The sequence below is a fragment of the Bubalus kerabau genome, chromosome 1 (genome assembly GCF_029407905.1).
Source record: "Bubalus kerabau isolate K-KA32 ecotype Philippines breed swamp buffalo chromosome 1, PCC_UOA_SB_1v2, whole genome shotgun sequence".
NCBI lineage: Eukaryota > Metazoa > Chordata > Mammalia > Artiodactyla > Bovidae > Bubalus > Bubalus kerabau.
In genome coordinates, this window is record NC_073624.1 from 191,428,786 (window position 1) to 191,449,530 (window position 20,745).

General features: G+C 37.2%; 2 protein-coding genes across 9 annotated transcripts in view; both read left to right on the forward strand.

Annotated features, from left to right (window-relative positions):
* FNIP1 (folliculin interacting protein 1) overlaps positions 1–11,669 on the forward strand; it is a 127,529-nt gene extending 115,860 nt beyond the window's left edge. For all 5 annotated transcript variants that reach the window (XM_055548166.1, XM_055548169.1, XM_055548180.1 and 2 more), the window contains 3 exons: positions 2,876–3,073; positions 6,896–7,011; positions 8,937–11,669. In XM_055548166.1, the coding sequence (XP_055404141.1) occupies positions 2,876–3,073; positions 6,896–7,011; positions 8,937–9,015 (393 nt within the window). In that variant the 3' untranslated portion in view covers positions 9,016–11,669. The remainder of the gene's footprint in view (positions 1–2,875; positions 3,074–6,895; positions 7,012–8,936) is intronic.
* Positions 11,670–14,861: 3,192 nt separating this feature from the next.
* Positions 14,862–20,745, forward strand: part of RAPGEF6 (Rap guanine nucleotide exchange factor 6) — a 233,824-nt gene continuing 227,940 nt past the window's right edge. For 2 of the 4 annotated variants that reach the window (XM_055548158.1, XM_055548162.1), the window contains exon 1: positions 17,023–17,387. In XM_055548158.1, the coding sequence (XP_055404133.1) occupies positions 17,319–17,387 (69 nt within the window). In that variant the 5' untranslated portion in view covers positions 17,023–17,318. Of the gene's footprint in view, positions 16,975–17,021; positions 17,388–20,745 lie in introns of those variants that run through there. The other 2 variants (XM_055548160.1, XM_055548155.1) reach the window with 2 other exon arrangements.

Here is a 20,745-nt window from a genome sequence, read left to right on the forward strand (position 1 = left end):
GAGGAACTGATGCTGAAGCTGAAACTCCAGTACTTTGGCCACCTGATGTGAAGAACTGACTCATTGTAAAAGACCATGATGCTGGGAAAGATTGAAAGCAGCAGGAGAAGCAGATGACAGAGGATGAGTTGGTTGGATGGCATCACCATGAGTTTGTGCAAGCTACGGGAGTTGGTGATGGATAGGGGAGCCTGGTGTGCCACAGTCCGTAGGGTGGCAGAGTCAGACACGACTCAGCGATTGAACTGAACTGTAAGTGAGTTTGATTTGGATCAGTTGTAGTCTCAGACTTGGGTTTTAGGCCCTTCTTTCTTGAGAAACTGGGCTTCCCTGGTGGCTCAGAGGGTAAAGAATCTGCCTGCAGTGCAGGAGACCTGGGTTCGATCCTGGGGTCAGGATGATCCCCTGGAGAAGGGCATGGCAACCCATTCCAGTATTCTTGCCTGGAGAATTCCATGACAGAGGAGCCTGTAGAGTCCATGGGGTTGCAAAGAGTTGGACATGACTGAGAAACTAACACTTCTTGGGAAACTACTGATGTGGGCTCATTTTCCTTTATCGTACCAAAAAAAATAGCTTTTAAAATCTTAGCCATGTGACTTTTGATTGAGGAGCTATAAAGTGAATTTCTGAAGTGGTTTTTAAGCTTTTTAAAAAGAGATATGTTTATTTCATAGCTGTTTCCTCATTACCTATTTAGGCATTTCCTTGTGAGGCTAGTAGATGGACTTCCATTGTAATTCTCATCTCCTGAAGATGCCCTCTGCTTTTGCAAGAAGTATCTTCCTTTAACAGCTTGTTTTCCACTTAAATTATTTAATTCTATCTCCCACCGTATTTTTCTTTTATAAGAACAAAAATAGTTACATTGAATATATATTCACTCTTTTCTTGTTTCTTACCTTACCTCTTTACATGTATATACCATTTCCAAAATTATGTTTTGGTATTGAAGTTGATGAAAAGTATTATATCCTTGGTAAGAGGTGAATAAGAAATATTTAACTACCATTTATAAAAATAAATATAGAATTTAGAGTTCTATGGGAAGTCTTCACAGTGTTAGCTTTCCAGCCTCCTCCTTTGCATTCTTTTGTTTCCCATTTCTCAGTATCATTTTCCACAAATTTGGTTACATGCATCTACTTCTCTTTTTGAGTCTTTTCATGGTATTCCCCTTTATAGAATTATCTATAATCCTCTTCCATTTTTCATTAGGAATGCTATTCATGCTTCAGTGACATATCCTTGTGCTCCTTCTACTGTGTAAACTCCCAGTCATACAGAACCCACTATTGCCCTCCTCTGGTACCTCAGCACTTGGTGACTGTTTAATTTGTTACACAAGTATTTTCATAGCTGCATATGTATTTCTTTTTATCTCCCTCATAGGACTGTGAGCTCCCTTCTCTTTGTTTCCTTAGCATCAAGCAAAAAACTTTATTCTGAACCAGGATATCCCTCGGTGGGGTGGGTGCCAAACTTGGGTTTTTCCTGGAGTAAACTTGTTGCATTCTTGCTATGAAATTTTAGTTAACAGTGAAAGTTATAAAGGAGAAAGGCCATTGGGTTTAAGTATTTCAGGTTGTAGTTTATATTTCAGTCTTACTGCCAGTATGTTAATTCATATGGCCAATGGTTAAGAAAGCCTTTCCTTTCTGAATACAAAAAGATGTATTGAGCATCTCTTATTTATGGTGGTATTATGTACTTAATTCTTTGTGGGTAAACCATGGGAACCCAAGGGCACAGGCAGATGCCTGTGGTTCTTTTATCCATATATGTGAGCTAAAAATGTTTTTCTCTCTATTTCTTAAATTTTTTAATTAAAATATCATTTAGGTGAATGCTTCTGATACAAATTTAAGCAGTATAAAGATATACAAAGCAAAAAGTGAAGATTCTCTATACTCTTAATATTTCGTATTTCTTCACAGAAAACTTTATAATAAACAGTTTGATTTGAGTATTTTCTTTTTTCTGTACATTTTCATTTAGATAAAGATCTGAATTTTTAAGAACATAACTGGGATATAGTGTGTGCGTGTGCATGCACATGCTCAATTGTGTCTGATTCTTTGCAACTCCGTTGTAGCCCACCAGGCTCCTCTGTCTGTAGAATTTTCCAGGCAGGAATACTGGAGTGGGTTGCCCTTGCCTCTTCCAGGGGATCTTCCCAACCTAGGGATTAAACCCTCATCTCTTGTGTCTCCTACCTTGCTTGGCAGGTGGATTCTTTACTACTATACTACCTGGGAAGCTGCGGGTAGTGACTTTTCTCCCACCCATTTAACCAAGTATCCTGAGAAGCATGTTCGTATATGTTGATTTGTCTCCTTTTTAACTGCTGTATCTATACTCTGGATATATATATATATTCCTAGCACACATAGCCAGGAAGAGATAATCAAGGGATAGCCTCTGAGGTGCTCAAAGAAATTAATGCCTGACTGGATGGGATAGTTAGCACAGAACCTTATCATTGACCTTTCATACGAATTTATTTCCTTCCTATTTTTAAAATATTTAGCTCTTTTGAAGTAAAAGCATTTTCTTTCAGTTGCCTGGCACATAGTTGGCACTTAGTAAATCTGTTGAATGAATGATCAAAACACTGGTAAAATTCAAGTTCTGGATTAAAGGATACAAAATTCTGGTAATGAATGTATTATGATTTCTCTAAGATATCTCAGGGTATTTGTTATTGAGCTACTTTCTTCACCATCAAGGATTCTTTGGCTGTAACTCTCAGAAGTTTCATATTTCTTTGTTTTGTTTTTGTCTAGTACCTCTTCCTTGCCCATCCCATTAACATTATCTTTGAAAACTTTTCTTTTTTTAAGATGATTTATTTTTCTTTTTCCTTTTTTTCCAGCATCCAGTATTGGATGAACCAATAGCAGAAGCTGTCTGTATTATAGCAGATATGGATAAATGGACTGTTCAAGTGGCCAGTAGCCAGAGACGAATGACAGATAATAAATTGGGAAAGGAAGTGTTGGTTTCCAGTCTTGTTTCCAATCTGCTTCATTCCACTCTTCAGCTTTATAAACATAACCTGTCTCCAAATTTTGTAAGTATGTGTAAGGCTTGAATTACTGTGGACACTGTGATAGCTAACTTAACCCTATTGTTATTCATGTGCCTACACTGAATACTACTGTTATCTTCATTATTATTTTCCTGAAAGAAGGTGTTATGGACTCAAATGTTTGTATTCCTCTAAAATCAATATGTTGAAGCCATACTCTGCAGTGTGATGGCCTTTGAGAAATAATTAGGGTTAGATTAGGTTATGAGAGTGGGACTCTCATTATGCGATTAGTGGCCTTATAAGAAGAGGAAGAGAGCGATTCCATTTGCTCTACTGTGTGAGGACACAGGGAGAAGGGAGCCATCTGCTAGCCAGAAAGAGAGTTTCACTAAAACTCAGCCATGCAGGCACCCTGATCTCAGACTCCCAGTTTCCAGAGCTGTGAGAAAATAATTATCTGTTATTTAAGCCATTGAGTCTGTGGTACTTTGTTGTTGCAACTCAAGCTAAGACAGAAAGGGATATGTACATGTACTTGTCTATATAGTCTATATGATTTCTGCAGTACCTGGTTTAGTATTATGTGAAGTAATGACATGTAACAAGCCCTAAGCTCTGTGCAGAATGCCAGTGCATTGTGTAGCCTCATTTTCATATTAGGACTTGGGATGATTGTTTTTTTTTTTTTTTTTTTTTAATTTTTAAATTAAGTATTTCTTTATTTATTTGGCTGTGCCAAGTCTTAGTTGCAGTATTTGGGATTTAGTTCCCTGACCAGGAATTGAACCCAGGGTCCCTGTACTGGGAGTGTGGAGTCTAGCCACTGAACCACCAGGGAAGTCCCTGGATGATCCTTTTTTATAACACTGGTAACCTTTTTCTGAAGATGCCATTTCGAAGATTTCAAGATTCTTTCCTTTTTTGGTTAGGAGAACTGTAATACAGCATAGTTAAAGACCTTTGTAGATCAACAAGACAAAAGCTATATATGATAGACCTAGAGCTGGTGTTACACTCAGTGATTAAAGACTAATAAAAGTTTTACCCTTAAGAACAGGGAGAGGATGTGGTTGTTCACCTTCACCACTTTTTTTCAACATAGTATTGGAAAGTCATAACCAGAGCAGTTAGGCAAGAAAAGAAGCAAAAGATATCCTACTTGGAAAAAAAGAAATAAAACTATCTCTGTTTGCAGATATGATCTTATACATAGGAAACTAAGATTCCACCAAAAAACCCTGATAGAGTTAATAAATGAATTTAGCAAAGATGTAAGATAAATTCAGCATGCAAAGATAGTTGCATTCAGATATGCTAGGAATGAACAGTCTTGAAGAAGAAAAGAAGGAAGCAATTACAGTAGCATTAAAAGAATAAATTACTTAGGAGTATATTTCACCAAGGAGGCAAAAGACTTCTACATTGAAAACTACAAAACATCTCTGATAGAAATTAAAGACGTAAATAAGTGAAAGTCATTTCACATTGTTTGGAAGACTTAGTATTATTAAGATGATAGCACTAAGAATGAAGCTGGGGGACTTACTCCTCCTAATTTTAAAACTTTATATAAAGGGACAGTAATCAAAACAGTGTGGTAGTATCATAAGGACAGACATATAGACCAATTGATTATAGTATCCCCCAAATAAACCCTAACATATATGGTCAATCGATTTTTGACAAGGAAGCCAAGACCATTCAAAGGGGAAAGGAGTCTTTGCAGCAAATCCTACTGAGAAAACTGGATGTGTGCATGTCCCTAGAGAAAGGAAAGGCTACCCACTCCAGTATTTCGGCCTAGAGAAAACTGGATATCCACATGCAAAAGAATGAAGTTGAACCGTTACTTTACTCCATTAACAAAAATGGACTTTAACTTAAATCTAAACTTAAAAAAAAACCAAAAAACTGAATTTAAATATTAAACCATAAAACTCTCTAAAGAAAATATAGGGGATAATCTTCATGATACTGGAGTTAGCAGTGATTCCTTGGACATGGCATCAAAAGGACAGACAGTAAAGGAAAAGTAGATAAATTGGGACTTCATCGAGCTAAAAACTTTTGTGTATCAACAGAGGGAAAAGACAACTGACAGGACAGGAGAAAATATTTACTAATCATACATCTGAAAAGAGATTGATATCCAGAATACATAGAGAACTCCTACAGCTCAGCAAATAAACAACTCAAAAAATAGGCAAAGGACCTGAGTAGACACTTCTCTAAAGAAAAAACACAAATAGCCAATCAACACATGAGAAGATATTCAACATCCATCAGTTATTAGGAAAGTGAAAACCAAAATCACATTGAGATACCGTTTCACACCCGTAAGGATGGTTTTGATCAAATAAACCCCCAAAATAACAAATATTGAATACAGAGAAATCAGAACCCTTACGCATTGCTGGTGGGAATGTAAAATGGTGTGGCTGGTGTGGAAACAGTTTGGCAGTTCCTCAGAAAGTTTAACATTGTATTAAGTGTCATGTGGTCCAGCAGGTATGCTTCTATATTTATAATCAAAATAAATGAAAGCAGGGACTGAACAGTTGTTCCCTGTTTTTCACAGCAGTATTACTTGCAATAGACAAAATTGGAAACATTTTGTCCACCAATAAAGGATGTGTAATACATAGAATGGAATATTTCAGCTATAAAGAGGAAGAAAATTCTGATACATGATACAGCAGGGTTGGTATGTTATGCTAAGTGAAATAAGCAAAATAGAAAAGGACAGATATTGTGTGTTCCCAGTTACATAAGTTGTCTGGAATAGGGATGTTCATAGAAACAGAATAGACAGGTTACTAGGAGTGGGGGAAGGAGGGCATAAAGGGTTATTGTATACTGGGTGTAGAGTTTCCGTTTGGGATAATGTTCTGGAAATGGATAGTGATGATGGTGTACAACATTGTGAATATACTTAATAACATTGAATTGTGTGCCTAACAGTAGATAATATGGTAAGTTTTTGTGTATGAATCCTATTATTAACATATGTTTTATAGATATTTTCTTTTTCACATAAGGCATTTTCAGTCTACATGAGCATTATATTAATACTACCAAAAATACACCACAAAAGAATGGGTGCCAAGAAATCTATTCAGTTTTTGTTTCTGAAGAAAAAGAAAATGTGTTTTTATTAGGACTTTTAACAGCAGCCAGTTTTCATACCAGAGAAATATTCTGCAAGAATTTAGTATTTTAGCACCTACACCTCATGCTTTTTCCTCATATATATATATCAACAATTCACATAAAAAGACACTTATTTAAGTGACTTGTGCAAGTTAATTGCCAAGAAACAAAATGTTTATGTTTTAGTTTTTAATATTCCAGCCTAGAAACATTTCTTCTAGTGAAGCCTATAGAGCATTCTCTATGAGCTGCTGGAAATTTTTTTCTTTTGCTTTCCATAGGAGAATGCAGCCTTCTAATGTAAATATATTTGAAGTATATTAATTTATAAGAGTGTTATAGTTATCAAATTTGGAATAAAAACTTATTTTTCAAACTTCTGGATATGGATGGTGGTGATAAGTTGCATAACCTTTTGAATGTACTTAATGCCTCTCAGTTGTATAGTTAAAATGGTGACTCATATGTAAAATGGTTATATTATATGTAATTTACCACATTAAAAAATAGCTCTGTAGAATCTAAATCTTTGATACAAGCTAGTGAGTTTACATTCCTTTAGCTAAAATTGCATGCTTTAAAAATATGCTCCAAATTTTAGATTATGTTGGAATGGCTAAGTAGAATTGTCAAAGTATAATGCTTTGGAATTTGCCATTACTTTGAGTTGTGCATTTTCTGACCTCATTCTTGGTTCCCTCCTATCTGCAGTGTGTAATGCATCTTGAAGATCGGTTACAGGAGCTGTACTTCAAGAGCAAAATGCTGTCTGAGTACCTGAGGGGGCAGATGCGTGTTCATGTCAAGGAGCTAGGAGTGGTTCTAGGGTATGTTCCTGATTTCTTCTCTGGCTTTGCTTTTTCATTGCACTGTCTTTATTTAGGCAAGGAACATTCATCAGAATTGCCTTTTTCTTTTTAAATTGTTGTCTTGTTAGAACCTGTACAGTATTATCATCTGGATTGTGCTCTACAATATAAAAGCAGAACCTTGTCTTGGACTGATGTGAAAGGCACTGTCCCTGGGCAGTTCACTAGATTGAGAATATAGTTTAATAGAAATGAATTAAAATATAAATTTTTGCATTAGAAAAATTGAATATTCATTTTTATTTATTAAACATTATAAACTCATCATTCCCATCATTTGCCCTGTCATCCAGATGAACTGATTGAAGAAGTAATGGCCCTCTGTGGATGGTGGTATATTATCTACATATTTATTGCTCCTTCTCCATTTTTTATGTATTATATCTTAATACTCTGCAATTATTCCTGGGAAGAAGCCAGTTATGTAAAATGCTAACTGAAGGACAAAGAGGAATTTGGCGGGAGTCATAGTATAGCCCCTTTCATTATGTTCTGTGGTCACTTTCCCTGTGTTCTATGGCCACTTTTCGTGTGTGTGTGTGTGTGTGTGTGTGTGTGCATGCACAGGTGCATGAATTATTTCTTGAAATGCTGGTTGAATAAATTAAAACAAGCTAGAACTTTTGTCTAGTTTTAGCTTTTATGAAGGGAGAAACAGCCAATATTGAGTTACTACTGTATGTCTGAAACCAGATTAAATTCTTTCATTAATGTTATTCCTTAGCATCCAGATTGGAAATGATTCTCTGTGTGTGAAGCTTTTTATTTTTTAAAAGTTTAAACTAATTTTTAAGGTAATGTATATACAGCGTACATGCATTTTGGCATAAAGTGAAAAGTAAGTTGTATCATCTTTTCCACAATTTCTGTTTTCATCCAAACACAGTTAATGAATTGTTTCTTATAGAATTTTTAAATGTGTAGGGTTAAAAATGCAAATTAGTTTATACTCTGTTTGCCATTGTGCAACTTGCCTTTTAATGAATCTTGAATGTTTGTTCATTTAAGCACATACCGCACATACTGGTCTATATCATTTTTAAAGGCTATATTGCATTCCATTATATGGTGTTTAGATTATTTTCAGTAGTTTGCTGTTACAGATCAGTGCTGGAATCAGTATAATTCTTTAAAGTATATAGGATACATTATTTGAAGTAGAAGTTTTTAATTAAAGGATATGTGTATTAAATTATTGATAGATGTTGGTATTTATTTTGACAAGCGGTAGTAAATTCTATTTAGAAAGTACCAGAATAAATTCCCACAAATAGTGGGAAGCACACTCTTCCTACTACTTTTATTACCAAACTTTTTAATTTTTGCTAAGCTCCTTGCTGAAAAATGAAATCTGATTTTATTCAGATTTATTCTCTAACCATGAGTGAGTCTGCATAACTTATTTTGATATTTATTGGCCAGTTTTCTTTTCCTGTACATTATTTGTGGTAGATTGTATTTTTAAGAGGCTTCCATTACTTCTTTCCAGTGAATCTTACTATAGAAACACTTGTATCCAGAACAATAGGGCTGCATACTATCATTCTGTTATTATATAGTATTTCTTAGACATCATCACTTGCCCTGATGCATGGCCCATCAGCAGATCACCAAGATGGTTTTCTACATTTAAGACTTCGTTTCTGTTGCATTTCAGAGGTTTCCTTTTAAAAAAAATCTTTGGTTATGGTTTTTACTTATGGAAAAATTTCTTATTTTCATTATCTTGAGCTCTCTTCCCCTTTTCATTTTGGCCATGGTGGCCAGTGTCCTTGATTGGAGATGTATAGCGATCTTACAGGTAGCTGTCTTTTGCCTGTAGGACTTAGGTACTGGGTATAGAAAACCTGAACTGAGATTTTTTTTTTTTTTTTTAATTTCAGGATTGAATCCAGTGATCTTCCTCTCTTGGCTGCTGTAGCGAGCACTCACTCCCCATATGTTGCTCAGATACTACTTTAACATAAAGGCTGTTGGAAGTTAACTTCACTGAAAAGTTAAGTAGAAACCAAGGAAGCAGTCACAACATGCATTTATGGCAATTTTTTTTTCTCTGTCAGACTTTCATCTGAATGAGTCAGTCACCTTGGTATTCTGTATTGCTGTGCATATCATGTCACCATTGGATGACTTTTTCATTTTAATTGGACTTTGGATGGTGGTAGATTTTTAACCAAGTGAAACTAAAAAGAGCGTTTTGGGGGAAAGCATTTGAAGACGCCACATTGTAACTTAGAAGTTTCTATAAAATGAGTAACATTGAAGAATTTGATTATGATCACTACAGTCTTGCCACAGCTCATAAGTAGCAACAGATATCTCACTAAATGGCCCAGAAATAGTCATTTCACTAGTTTTCTTTGTTTGTAAGGTACAGAGATCTGTCGAGTTGTGATTATTTGGTTTTGTTTGTTTTTCAATTCAAAATACCTAATTTCTAAGTATTTCTCAATATTTTAAACAACTTTTAATTAAAATAAACTCAGAATAAAGTGTATAAATTTGTGTTATGTTATCCACCCAAGTGTACATATGTATCTATTTTTTAAAAAACCAGAGGTAGAAATACAAGATTGGTAAACATGCCTTTTTAAAGATATATTTTCAACTAGTAGTAATTGTATATAGTGTTGAAATATTATTTTCTGGTGATTTTTCTGTTTCACACACCCTAAACTATAAGTAAAGCCAATCTTTTTTTAAGGTTGAGGAATGTAGATTCCCAAAATAAGAATTCTACTTTATACTATTTGTTTTGTTTATAAGTATAAGCTAATTCTTATAAATGTTAATATTTACATATTTGCATCTAATTTAATAAATTAAAATTGGGATTAAAAATTGCACCAAAGCATTGGCAGAAATAATACTATTTTCTTTAAAAGTGCTCAGGTAGCCGAGGCCCTTGGTTTTCGGTATCAAGCCCTTCTTGAACCCATAGGAACTGAATATTTGTTCACTGCTTCATAATATTCAATTTACACTAACAAAACTCATTAATTCTTAAAATTTTCTTTTCTCTAATAGCTCCTCCCTTTCCAATAGCTAATATTTTTTCAAAGATTTCAACTTTTCAGTTGTAACTGTTTTTGTATATACTGGGGAGGGTTGTTTGTGAGAAAGGCTAATATGGAACCAAACTCTTGTAAGTAATGTAAATAGAAAGATGGGTAGATAAAGTTTTCAATATGCTCTACTACCTCAGTTTACTTGAAATACTACATTATATTAATAGTTTATCTTTTACTTATCTGGTCTAAGATGCTCTTAATGTAAGAAGTGAAACTGGTTTCTGCTTTCATGAACTATTTTCCTCATAATCAGATGATTAGCTTAAAACTGAAAACCACTTGCTTATTCTGTTACTAAGTATGTTTTGTGTATAATGCATCCATTCTTGCTATTTAAATTTTCAGTAATTAAGGAAATTTCTGTGGTTTATTTAGTTTCTGACCTCGAATTTATAGCATTGGGTCACATTTTACCTTGTTCTCATCTCCAGCTAGACTGAGATGAAATGGTTATTTTAATGGAATGTGAACCTGAAGTTGGTGTGCCTGCAGGCAGTTTGGCCCCTGTATCCTCTCAGCTGGTTTAGTGCCTGAGTCTCCCATGGGCGACTTGCTGTCAAAGAGTGTTTGTGGATATATTTTCATTGGCATAGTTTTTTTTAGTCTATTCATTAAAGAAATTCTCTGATCTGTTGTTTGGAATTTTATGAATCAATCTCTTTTTCTGAATTGAGAATATGGAAAAGATCGTATGTGGGCCACTTACATTTTTTCTCATCATAGTTCAGGATGCGTAGCAGGTAGACAATGTCTTGTTTTTGTGTCTTATTTTTTAATCATCAAACTATTCACAGTCTTCTCTATTTGAAATCTGTAATAAATTACCATTTTGGAAATCTGGTTTTCAACAAATGGATGGCTCATGCTACTGTAATTCTTAAAACTAAGCTTTGTATAGAGTCATTAATCCTGTAAGGATTCCTGAGTTTTACAATTTACCATCCTGTAATTTTTGCTCTGTTTGTTATAGTTATTCTTTCATTACACAAAGCCCAAGGAATGAACTGCTACTTCTTTGAAGTATGGTCATTATGATGAATGTGAAAAGAATTTTGGCCTTTTCAAAACAATTTTTCAACTTCTTATGGTACAGACAGATATGTAGTACACATTTTAAAAACCTGTTTGTTGCAGCAGGAAATGAAAAAGGAATCTTTTACATTATAGATTTAAAACTAATTTTTCCTGTATATAAACTAATTGTTTTGATTTTAAATATTCCTGGTTTCTATTAATGTGTCTTAATTTTGAGTTTGAAAATGTTAAGTGCAATAAACATAGTAGCACAGATTTCATTTTGTTGCAGTTGGCATACACTGGGGATGATCACTTTAAAAAAAAACAAACAGATTTTACACAATGCCTACTTCTGCTAGATGTCTTATGAGATTGTTTTGCTTTCTCTAAGTTATTTAGATGGTGGGAGATGTAAAATGTAAATACGTGTTTCTTGTTCTGTATACATTTCTCAAATGTACGCCTGTATTATAATAACCTCCCAGTTCTAGGGGATATTTGTGCAATAAATACACATGTCAATTTGATGGATGATATTGGTCTTTTTTTCACATTTAATAAGGTATATGTAACATTGTGGACTCTGTTGCCAGCCCATCTGGATTCTTTTCCCAAGTGTGACACCTATAGGCAGGGACCTTGTTCATAATGTCCTCTAAGTTTGTCCTTCTCTAATCCAAAATTTCTGTATTGGTAATTTAGTTGAATCTACTTTATGAGGTGGTAAGAATCAAATGAAATAATGAATATCAAGAATTAATCTCAATGCTTGACGGCACACTCCAAATGCTCAGTAATGTTGGTATGTTGCTAGGTGGAGGAGGGCATGGCAACCCACTCCAGTATCCTTGCCTGGAGAATCCCCACGGACAGAGGAGCCTGATGGGGTTGCAACGAGTCGGATATGACTGAGGTGACTTTGTGCACACACAGCATGGTTGCTAGGTAATCTGTCCAGCCTTTCCTGTACAGCCCCTACCTGTTTTATTGTGGGCAGAATTTAACATACATTCTTTTGAGTTAAAATATAGTAACCAAAAAATATGATATATTCTTATATTTAACCTAATCTTCATGATGATGAATTGGAAACAACTTTTTGAATTGATGAATTGGAAACAACGAATTGGAAACAATTGCTTTTATGAAAGCAACTGAAAATTATTTAAAATCTAGAAGCCATGTAAACCTGGGGAATCTTCCTGACCCAGGGATCGAACCCAGGTCTCCGCAGGCAGATGCTTTAACCTCTGAGCCACCAGGGAAGCCCAATTCAAATCACTACTTACTTTAAAGTCCTATCTCAGACCAGAATGCTTCCAACTAGGATGTGGTGACAAATGCGTTGTAAAGCTATCTGAGATTTCTTTTGTCTTTGCCATTGTAGGAGGTAGGGGTGGGATGGCAAGTGGAACCAAACATGAGATAAAGGTGCACTGGGGGCTGGGGAATTGTAACTCTGAGTGAGAAGGATTTAGGCAGATAGAAAAGAGGGAAGTCAGAGAGTGTAGTGCTTCCTGTTGTTGCTTTATAGTTCAGACTGTGGACTTGACTCTGTTTGTTCTAAACTTCCCTAAAGAAAGAAAATACTGGTAATCCCAAAAGATTTTTTCAAAGATTTTTAAAGTTTTAAAAGAAATTTTAAACAGATTTTTAAGTGGATGAAATTTCTATCCATTTTTTTTTTTTTTCAGGAGAACTTTTGGTCCTAAAACATATGCTCAGGTCAGAGGCTCCTTTCTTGCCCAGACCCCAGGACTTTGTCCTCGCATAACCTTTCCTTTAAAAGGAACTCCTCTTTTCATAAAAGTGTGAGCCTAGACTGATTCCTTTATCGGGTTGCACACAGCTCTCTGCCCAGGTTAACACTATCTGACTAGACCTCCCATAGATACATGTGTATTTACTCTAAGGAGGATATTAAGTTGAAGAGGTTTGAGATGACTTCCTTTCCAAGTAACCATTGTATCAAGGAGAGTCCCAAAACATGTCTTTATATTCACCCCAGCACTCAAAGTAAGATTATTGATAAAAGCAGTGTTACCTAAATTTTCTGAAAGGGAATAACACTGTTGACATGTCATGTAAATATAAGGGAGATACTATTATATCCTCAAGAAACTTTCGATGCCATTTTTGTGTCACACATTTGGTTCAGCACTCAGAAGTCAGTATCTTTCACTGTTGGAATTAAGATGGGTCTGACTAACCAGAACCTGAGTTAATTTAGTTTTCAAACCTGGTTTCATATGAGAAACATCTAGATAGTGCTTGGAAAGTATTTCTAGACCCCACCCTCAAAGATTCTTATTCAGTGATAGAAAGTGACCTTCTGGATTTAGGCCAGCAAGTGCTCTTTTTCTCCCAGTAGTAGTGACTCAGTCTCCCAGCAACCCCAAATCTCACTTCCTTATACCATTTGAGGTGCTATTAAAACCAGTGCTCTAAACTTCTTTCTGCTGGTCTGCTGTTGTTCTGCAAAGATGATAATATGATTGTGTATGCATTCATTTTTACATAATAGAGTAGTTGCCTAGCCAGACATATATCTTTTCCATAGGAGAGCAATCAAGTTTCTATCTTTCTAACAGCAAAATCTTAATCACTTAGTCCTTAGATAGTTCTATTCATTTAGCAGGTACTGATTGAACACCTGTTGTGTGATAGACACAGATCTGGGTACCAGGAATAAATCAGTAAATGTTAAGATTGGGTAAAGAGTTAAGCTACCCTTTCTTTTTTTAAAGATTTGTTTTTGTTTCATAGCAAAGTTGTGTCTGACTCTTTTGCAACCCCATCGATTGTAGCCTGCCAGGCTCCTCTGTCCATGCCAAGTTGTGTCTGACTCTTTTGCGACCCCATGGAGTGTAACCTGCCAGGCTCCTCTGTCCATGGGATTTTTCCAGGCAAGACTACTGGAGTGGGTGGCCATTTCCTTCTCCAGGGGATCTTTTGAATCCACAGATTGAACCTTCCATCTCCTGCATTGGCAGGCGCATTCCTTACTACTAAGACACCAGGGAAGCAATATTTAACCATCTTTAAAGATTTAACCACCTAGAATTTAAGAACCATTATTTTTTCCTTTCAGATGTATGTTAATACTGGTGAATCCTGTCCTGGAGGTTGGCTTTTCTCTGAAAATAGTTATTAGAGCTCTCACCTGTCTCTTCACTTTTTTTTTTAGCATACCAAAGCATAATACAGGATGGTAAAGAACAACATAGACTTTGAAAATATGCTCAAATTTAGCTGTGTGTAGTTACTATAGATATTAATATACTGTTTTTACTGTTGCTGTCTTATCACAATAAAGTATATTAATAAGTATTTTTGTAGACTTAATTCATTTTCCTTGTCAAGTATAAGATGAATAAATATACACTATTGTAACTGTCACTTAGATCAAGAAGTAAATCCTTTTCAGTAACCCAGAATCCCTGCCCCCCCCCCCCAATCTCCATATGCCCTATCCTGATTGTAATACTCTGCCTTCTCATTTTGTGACTTCCAACCTGACTTTCATGAACATTTCCTTGCTCTTCTCTATAGTTTTACTTCTTTGTACGCATCCCTAAGTGTTATTCTTCAGATTTGCTTGTGTTTGAACTTTGTATAGTGATTACTCCATATTTTGCTTTTTTTTTTTTTTTCCTGTCAGCATTATGTTGGAGATTCATTCTTGTGCTATGTGGGTGGTATTCCACTGAAGGAATATATTAGCAACTTACCCATTCTATAGTTGATGGACAAGTGGATTATTTGATTTTTGGCTAATATGAACAATGACCATTTTTGTTCATCTTTTCTGGGTGTTCTTTAGGACAAACATCAAGGAGTGGGCTTGCTGTCAAAGGTTATGTTAAATTTCAGCTTTACTAGATAACTTCTTTTTTCTAAGTGGTTTCCCAATATATGCTTAACTGGCAGTTTGTGCGAGTTCCTGTTGCTCCACATCTTCATGAATACTTAAATGTGTTTCTGAATAGTTCTGGTGAAAAAAAACAGCAGATGAAAAAAACCCTATCCAGTTCTTCAAATTTGAATTTATGCTTTAGAGAAATCACTTCCTAGAGGTAAAGTAATAGAAATAATAAAAGAGTGCTTGGATTGTGCAGATTTTTCACGTAAATTATCTCATGTATGTAGAAAGAAAGAAAGTATAGTTGCTCAGTCGTGTCCGACTCTGCGACCCCATGGACTGTGCCTACCAGGTTCCTTTGTCCATGGGATTTTTTAGGCAAGAGTGGGTTGCCATTTCCTTCTCCGGGAGATCTTCACAACCCAGGGACTGAACCCTGGTCTCCCACATTGTAGTCAGAGGCTTTACCGTCTGAGCCACCAGGGAAGTCTATGTATGTAATCCTCAGAAAATTCCAAAGCAGTAGTTCTTTTACTAGTCCCATTTTACAGGTAAGAAAACTGAAGTTCAGAAATAAATAACCAAGTTATTTAACTAGAAATGGCCTATTAGATACAAATATAGATGTTTGCCCTTAAAAGTCCAAGCTCATGGTTGTCATACTTTTAATTTCTTTTCCCTCTTTTCAAAATACTGGTGTGGCTTTGGAAACATGCTTGAAAAATGGGGTAACCTTTGTGACCTTAGTAAGATTTTTGAGAGAATATACACACACAAAAATGACGAAACTGGGTTATTGCAATTATTTGTGACCAACTGAAAATTCTGAGTGGCTGAGCCATAACTTCCGTGGTAAAGTTTTTGCCCTCTACTCAAAAAAGAAATGTGCTAATATTATGTTGTAAACTTCCAAGTTTGGGCAAGCTGAATGACCAACGGAAAACAAAGCTCCTTACCATCAGCCATCATTACTGGATCCCTGAAATGGTGATGTTGCAGCCTGAACTCTCTTTTCCCTTTTGTTACTCTAAAATTTTCTTACCATGTCATTAAAAAATTAATGGGAACAACGTCATAATCTTAAATCAGAGTTACTTTGTGAACCATAAAGTACTGTAAAAAAAACACTAAGCTGTATTCAGTGGAAAGGACATGATTATGTCACTCCAAGGAAAAGTGTGTGACTTAGTGCGGCCCATCTGCGCTGAGATAGGATTGTTAGAAGGATGGATTCTGGAATTCTGTCAGTGACGTTGCAGTGGAAACAGCCTCTACAGATGTCTGGCTGCCCTAGATGTTTTTCTTACCAAGTAACTAGCTAATAAATGTTCATTTGCATTATTCGGCCTGTTGGGAAAAAGACTAGTGTATAAAATGTAAAAAGCGCACACTCCTAAGTCAGGCAACCCTGAGAAGGGGTTGAGCGGAGGGAGGGCTGGCCTCAGCATTGGTTATGTGAACGTAGTCCAGACTGACTTCGCGAACCAGCGCTTAATTCTGAGCTGGCTGCAGGCTCGGCGACTGCCCACTCCTGCTCAAGGCCACGAAGCTTCTATTTCTCTGCGCTGATGTCAGGGCGTCCGTCTTAGGGTAGGTTCTTCTTGGAGGGCCCCTTCCACAAGAGACTCTTTTTATTAGAAGACAGGGAGGGAAGACAGGGTAGGAACTTCCTCGTTTGTTGAATGGTAGCTTTGACTTCCGCACATTATCCAAAGGAGCGGTGTCGGAGCTGCAGAATTGGAGCTCCGCCCCGAGCCTGGCCACGCCCTGAACTTCCGGATTTTGGCACAAACAACTCTCCACGCAGAACTCCTGCCTCACGGTTTGATCCTCCACACGCTATTTTCTCTCAGTCGGTCACAAGCCGTTTCCGGCCCCGCCACCGGAAGCTGGAGCGGCTGAAACCGCAACTCCGAGGCAGATGCAAAGACAGGTTTAAGTGAAGTCTCGCGAAGTTTCCTCAACTCTCAGGTAGAAGTGTTGGGAGAGGCTTCGGGGCACCGCCCCAGTTTTTACGTCACCGCGGAGTCACGCCCTTAGGCGTTCGTCTGCGCGCTTGCGCGTGCTGCGCACGCGCATTAGCCCTCCCTCCGCCCCCGCGCGGGCTCCCCTCTGGCCAGTCGCGCGTGGGCTGAGGCCCTGGGCGGGCGTTGCGAAGGCTTGTTTGCCAAAGCGCGGTCCCCGCCGCAATTCGGAGTTCCCTTCTTCAGGGGAGTTGCGCGGGAGAGGGTGTAGCCCCCCCTACCTAGGGTAAATGGCCTGTTGCATGGGCTGCTAAGGGCAGGCTGGGGAGCACGGGGGCTGGGGCCGCGACCATGAACTCACCTGTGGACCCTGGCGCTAGGCAGGCGCTGAAGAAGAAGCCGCCAGAGCGGACGCCCGAGGTAAGGCCAGCTGACCCGTCGAGCCTCCCTCTGTCCAACGGACAGCTTCGCTTTGTCGGTCCGAAAGTTGCGGCGACTGTCCCCTTGCCAGAGCCTCGCACCTGCTTGCCAGGCTATCTGTTCTCTGCGTTCCCGGTCCTAAACCGGGCCCTTTTCGCAGGCGGGTGACGGCCGTCTTTCCTTCTCGAAAAGCTGCCTTCCCCGCACACCCGGTACTTGGCCGGTGACTTCCCAGTGTTTTCGATAAGAAAGCACCATTACTAAATCGTATTTTTTCAGGGTAAAATGCCGGTTCTCGGAGTGAGATTGTCCCGTAACTAGGTAGACTATGAAAAGGAGATGGAAGTTGTAAGTGAAATGGAACTGCCGTGTCATTAAAATAACAACGAGAAAACTCCAAAACCTCTGTTAAAGTTACTTAAAGTTTAATAATTTCTCTTAAAGTTACCGTATAGGCACTTTAAATACTGTTCGGTTGCCTGAACGATCAGTTTAAAACTTTGCGTCCAGTTCAGGTGATGAATTCTAGTGGAGAATTCTGCGTATTTAAAGATCAGTTCAGGAGGTAATTTTTCAGACTGTGTCATTGGCAAATTTTACAGTATTTTGTGCTTGGATCCAAAACCTGTTTTATTGAGTTAGCAGTAATGGCATCAGCTTAAATAGTTTTCATTTGACCTGCAGGCTAGTTTTCAGGCAAATAACTAAAACCTGTTAACCTTGCCGGTCGGTGTAGAGTGCTTAGGGGGCTGGGTGAGGTTTTCCTTGATTTGGAGAAATTTCCATAATAAGTGCTATGTTTCTTAAACCAAAAAGCAAAAACAATGTTGTGAATGTATTGTTGGATTGTCTTGTGTGTAATTGAAATAAATGAAAGAAAGTGCTTTGGGTTAGTTCTTCTGAATTCACTTTTGTGTTTTTCAGGTTTATATGTTTTGCATAGTAGATCTCAGTTATTTGGACTGACCTATTGTGACATGACAGTCAAACTGTAATTTTAGCTGATGGATCAGACTTTGTTGTTGGAGATCCTGATCTTTGCATAGAAACAAAGCAAATTCTACCACTTTCCACAGCCCTCTTTTCAAGACTTGAATTTGTAATTCTAGGTGTCTTAGTGTCCCTGATAATTCTTGAGGTCATTGTTAGTTAATTGAAAGCGTTCATTTTGAACAGGTGAACCTACCATAGTTTCTATATCATTATGAAGTATCAAGCAACTTCAGCTGCATGCAACAAATTCTGGTAAATTTTCCTTTCCTTTTTATTCTGTTAAAACTATTTTCTGATTTTCCTTGTTATGGCTTCTTAGATACACCTATCATTTAAAAGTGGACATTTAATTTTCAAATGCATGAAGTTTCTAAAGTATCTTTGATAGTAATACTTTCTTCTGTCTTCTCATTCACCCTCTGTGCTTTTTCAGTCTTCTAACTTTTTTGAGGCTTTTAGTGGCTCAGTCAGATCTCTTTTGGTAACTGTCACATTGCACTTGAAAATAAGTGGGTTATTTTTCACATACATTTTGATATTGATTTCTAACATAATTCCACAGTGATAAGAGAGCATGTTAATGGGAAAATCCTAATTCTGTTTATTAACAAAATTACCTAGTTTGCTTATTTTTGAGCCTTAGGAAATTTTCTGAACTGTTCACAAAGTTATGTTGGCTAGTGTTTGCTGTGTTAAGTACTTCATCTTGTTTTACTGGAACAGCAGCATTGTTTAAGGGAATGAATGCTGAAACAGCTGCCCACAGTACACAGACTGGAGCTCTGACATCTAGCAGCATATAACATGTTAACTGCTTGATTCATTGGCAGTGCTTTTTGAACTATTTTTATTTATTTATGGCCACACCATGTGACTTGTGGGATCTTAGTTCCCTGACCAGGGATTGAACCCTGGCCCTTAGCAGGGAAAGTGTAGAGTCCTAAGGGAAGTCCCATCTTTGGCAGTGCTTTTGATTGAGTGTAGAATTTGTTTGGGGTGGAGGTGCACAAAAGTATCAATAAAGAAGTGATAAATTGAATTCTAGTGATGATTTATTTGTGATAAATAATTTGATGAAATTCTCGCAGGGTCATTTCTGCTTTCAGAAGTTCCTTATTCTTTTTAGTGGACTGTTAAGCGACTGTTATAAATATATTCAGCAGTTATTGAAAGCTTACCAGTTCAAGGCATTATTTTGTGCACTAGGGTGTATCAGTGAACTAAACAGGCCTACCCTGCTGGAGTTTTTATTAATATTCTAACTGAAGAGGGAGGGAGATGGACAGATAAATATAGGAAACAAGTATGCTACATAATATGTTAGCTGATAATTGCAAATTTTAAAAAGATCAGGATAAAGGAATTGGAAGAAATGGATAAGGACTGGGTGCAGTTTAAGGTAGTTGGTGTCTTGATTGAGATGAATTTTTATTAAAGCTTTGATTCATGTGATAGAATTAGCCATAGGGATATATTGGGAAATAGCTTTCCAAGTAGAATAGTCATTGCAAAGGTCTTTAAATGAAAGAGTGTTTGGTGCATTCAAGGAATAGCAAGGAGCTCTAAGTGACTAGCGCAGAGTGGTAAGAGATGAAGTCAGAGAGGCAATGGTGATGTAAGATGGAACTTATCATGCAGGACTCTTAATTGTATATTTTTGACTTTTATTTTGAATGAAAAAGAGTTCTGTTTTCCACCAAAATGTTTTGAAGCAGAGGAGCAATGTAATCCTACTTTTTAACGCATCCCCTGGCTGCTTGCTGGGTTGAAAATAGACTGGGAGCAAGGATAGAAAGAAACAGGAACATCAGTTAGAGGTTATCTAAAGCAGGGAAGAGATGATCATAGCTCAGACTAAAGGATAATAATGCTGGTGGTGAGCAGTCGTCAATTATGGAAATATTTTGAAGGTTTAGCAGACATGATTTGCTAATGGATTAGATTTGTGCTTTGAGGGAAAGGAAAGCCATCAAGCATGATTTCAAAGTTTTTGGCCAGAATAACTGGAGTGTTGGAGTTAACAATCAAAGAGAGTTTGAGCTGTGTCAAAGAGCCCGGGAAAGCTGCAGGATGAGTAGTTTGGGGAACGGGAATGGATCAGAAATTCAGTTTTGAACATGTCACATTTGAATTGTCTGTTAGAAATGTTGAGTAGGGAGTTGCATATACAGTTTATTTCTAAAGAGAAGGCTGGGCTGCAAATAGAAGCTTTATAGTTATTAGCTTAAGGATAATGTTTAAAGTCATGAGACTAAATGAAATTGCCAAAGTGGTGAGCGTACATGAAGACCAAAGACAGTGCCCTGGGAGACTTAGTCATTACAAGGCCAGTGAGAAGAGCAGAGACCAGCAAAGGAGAATGCGT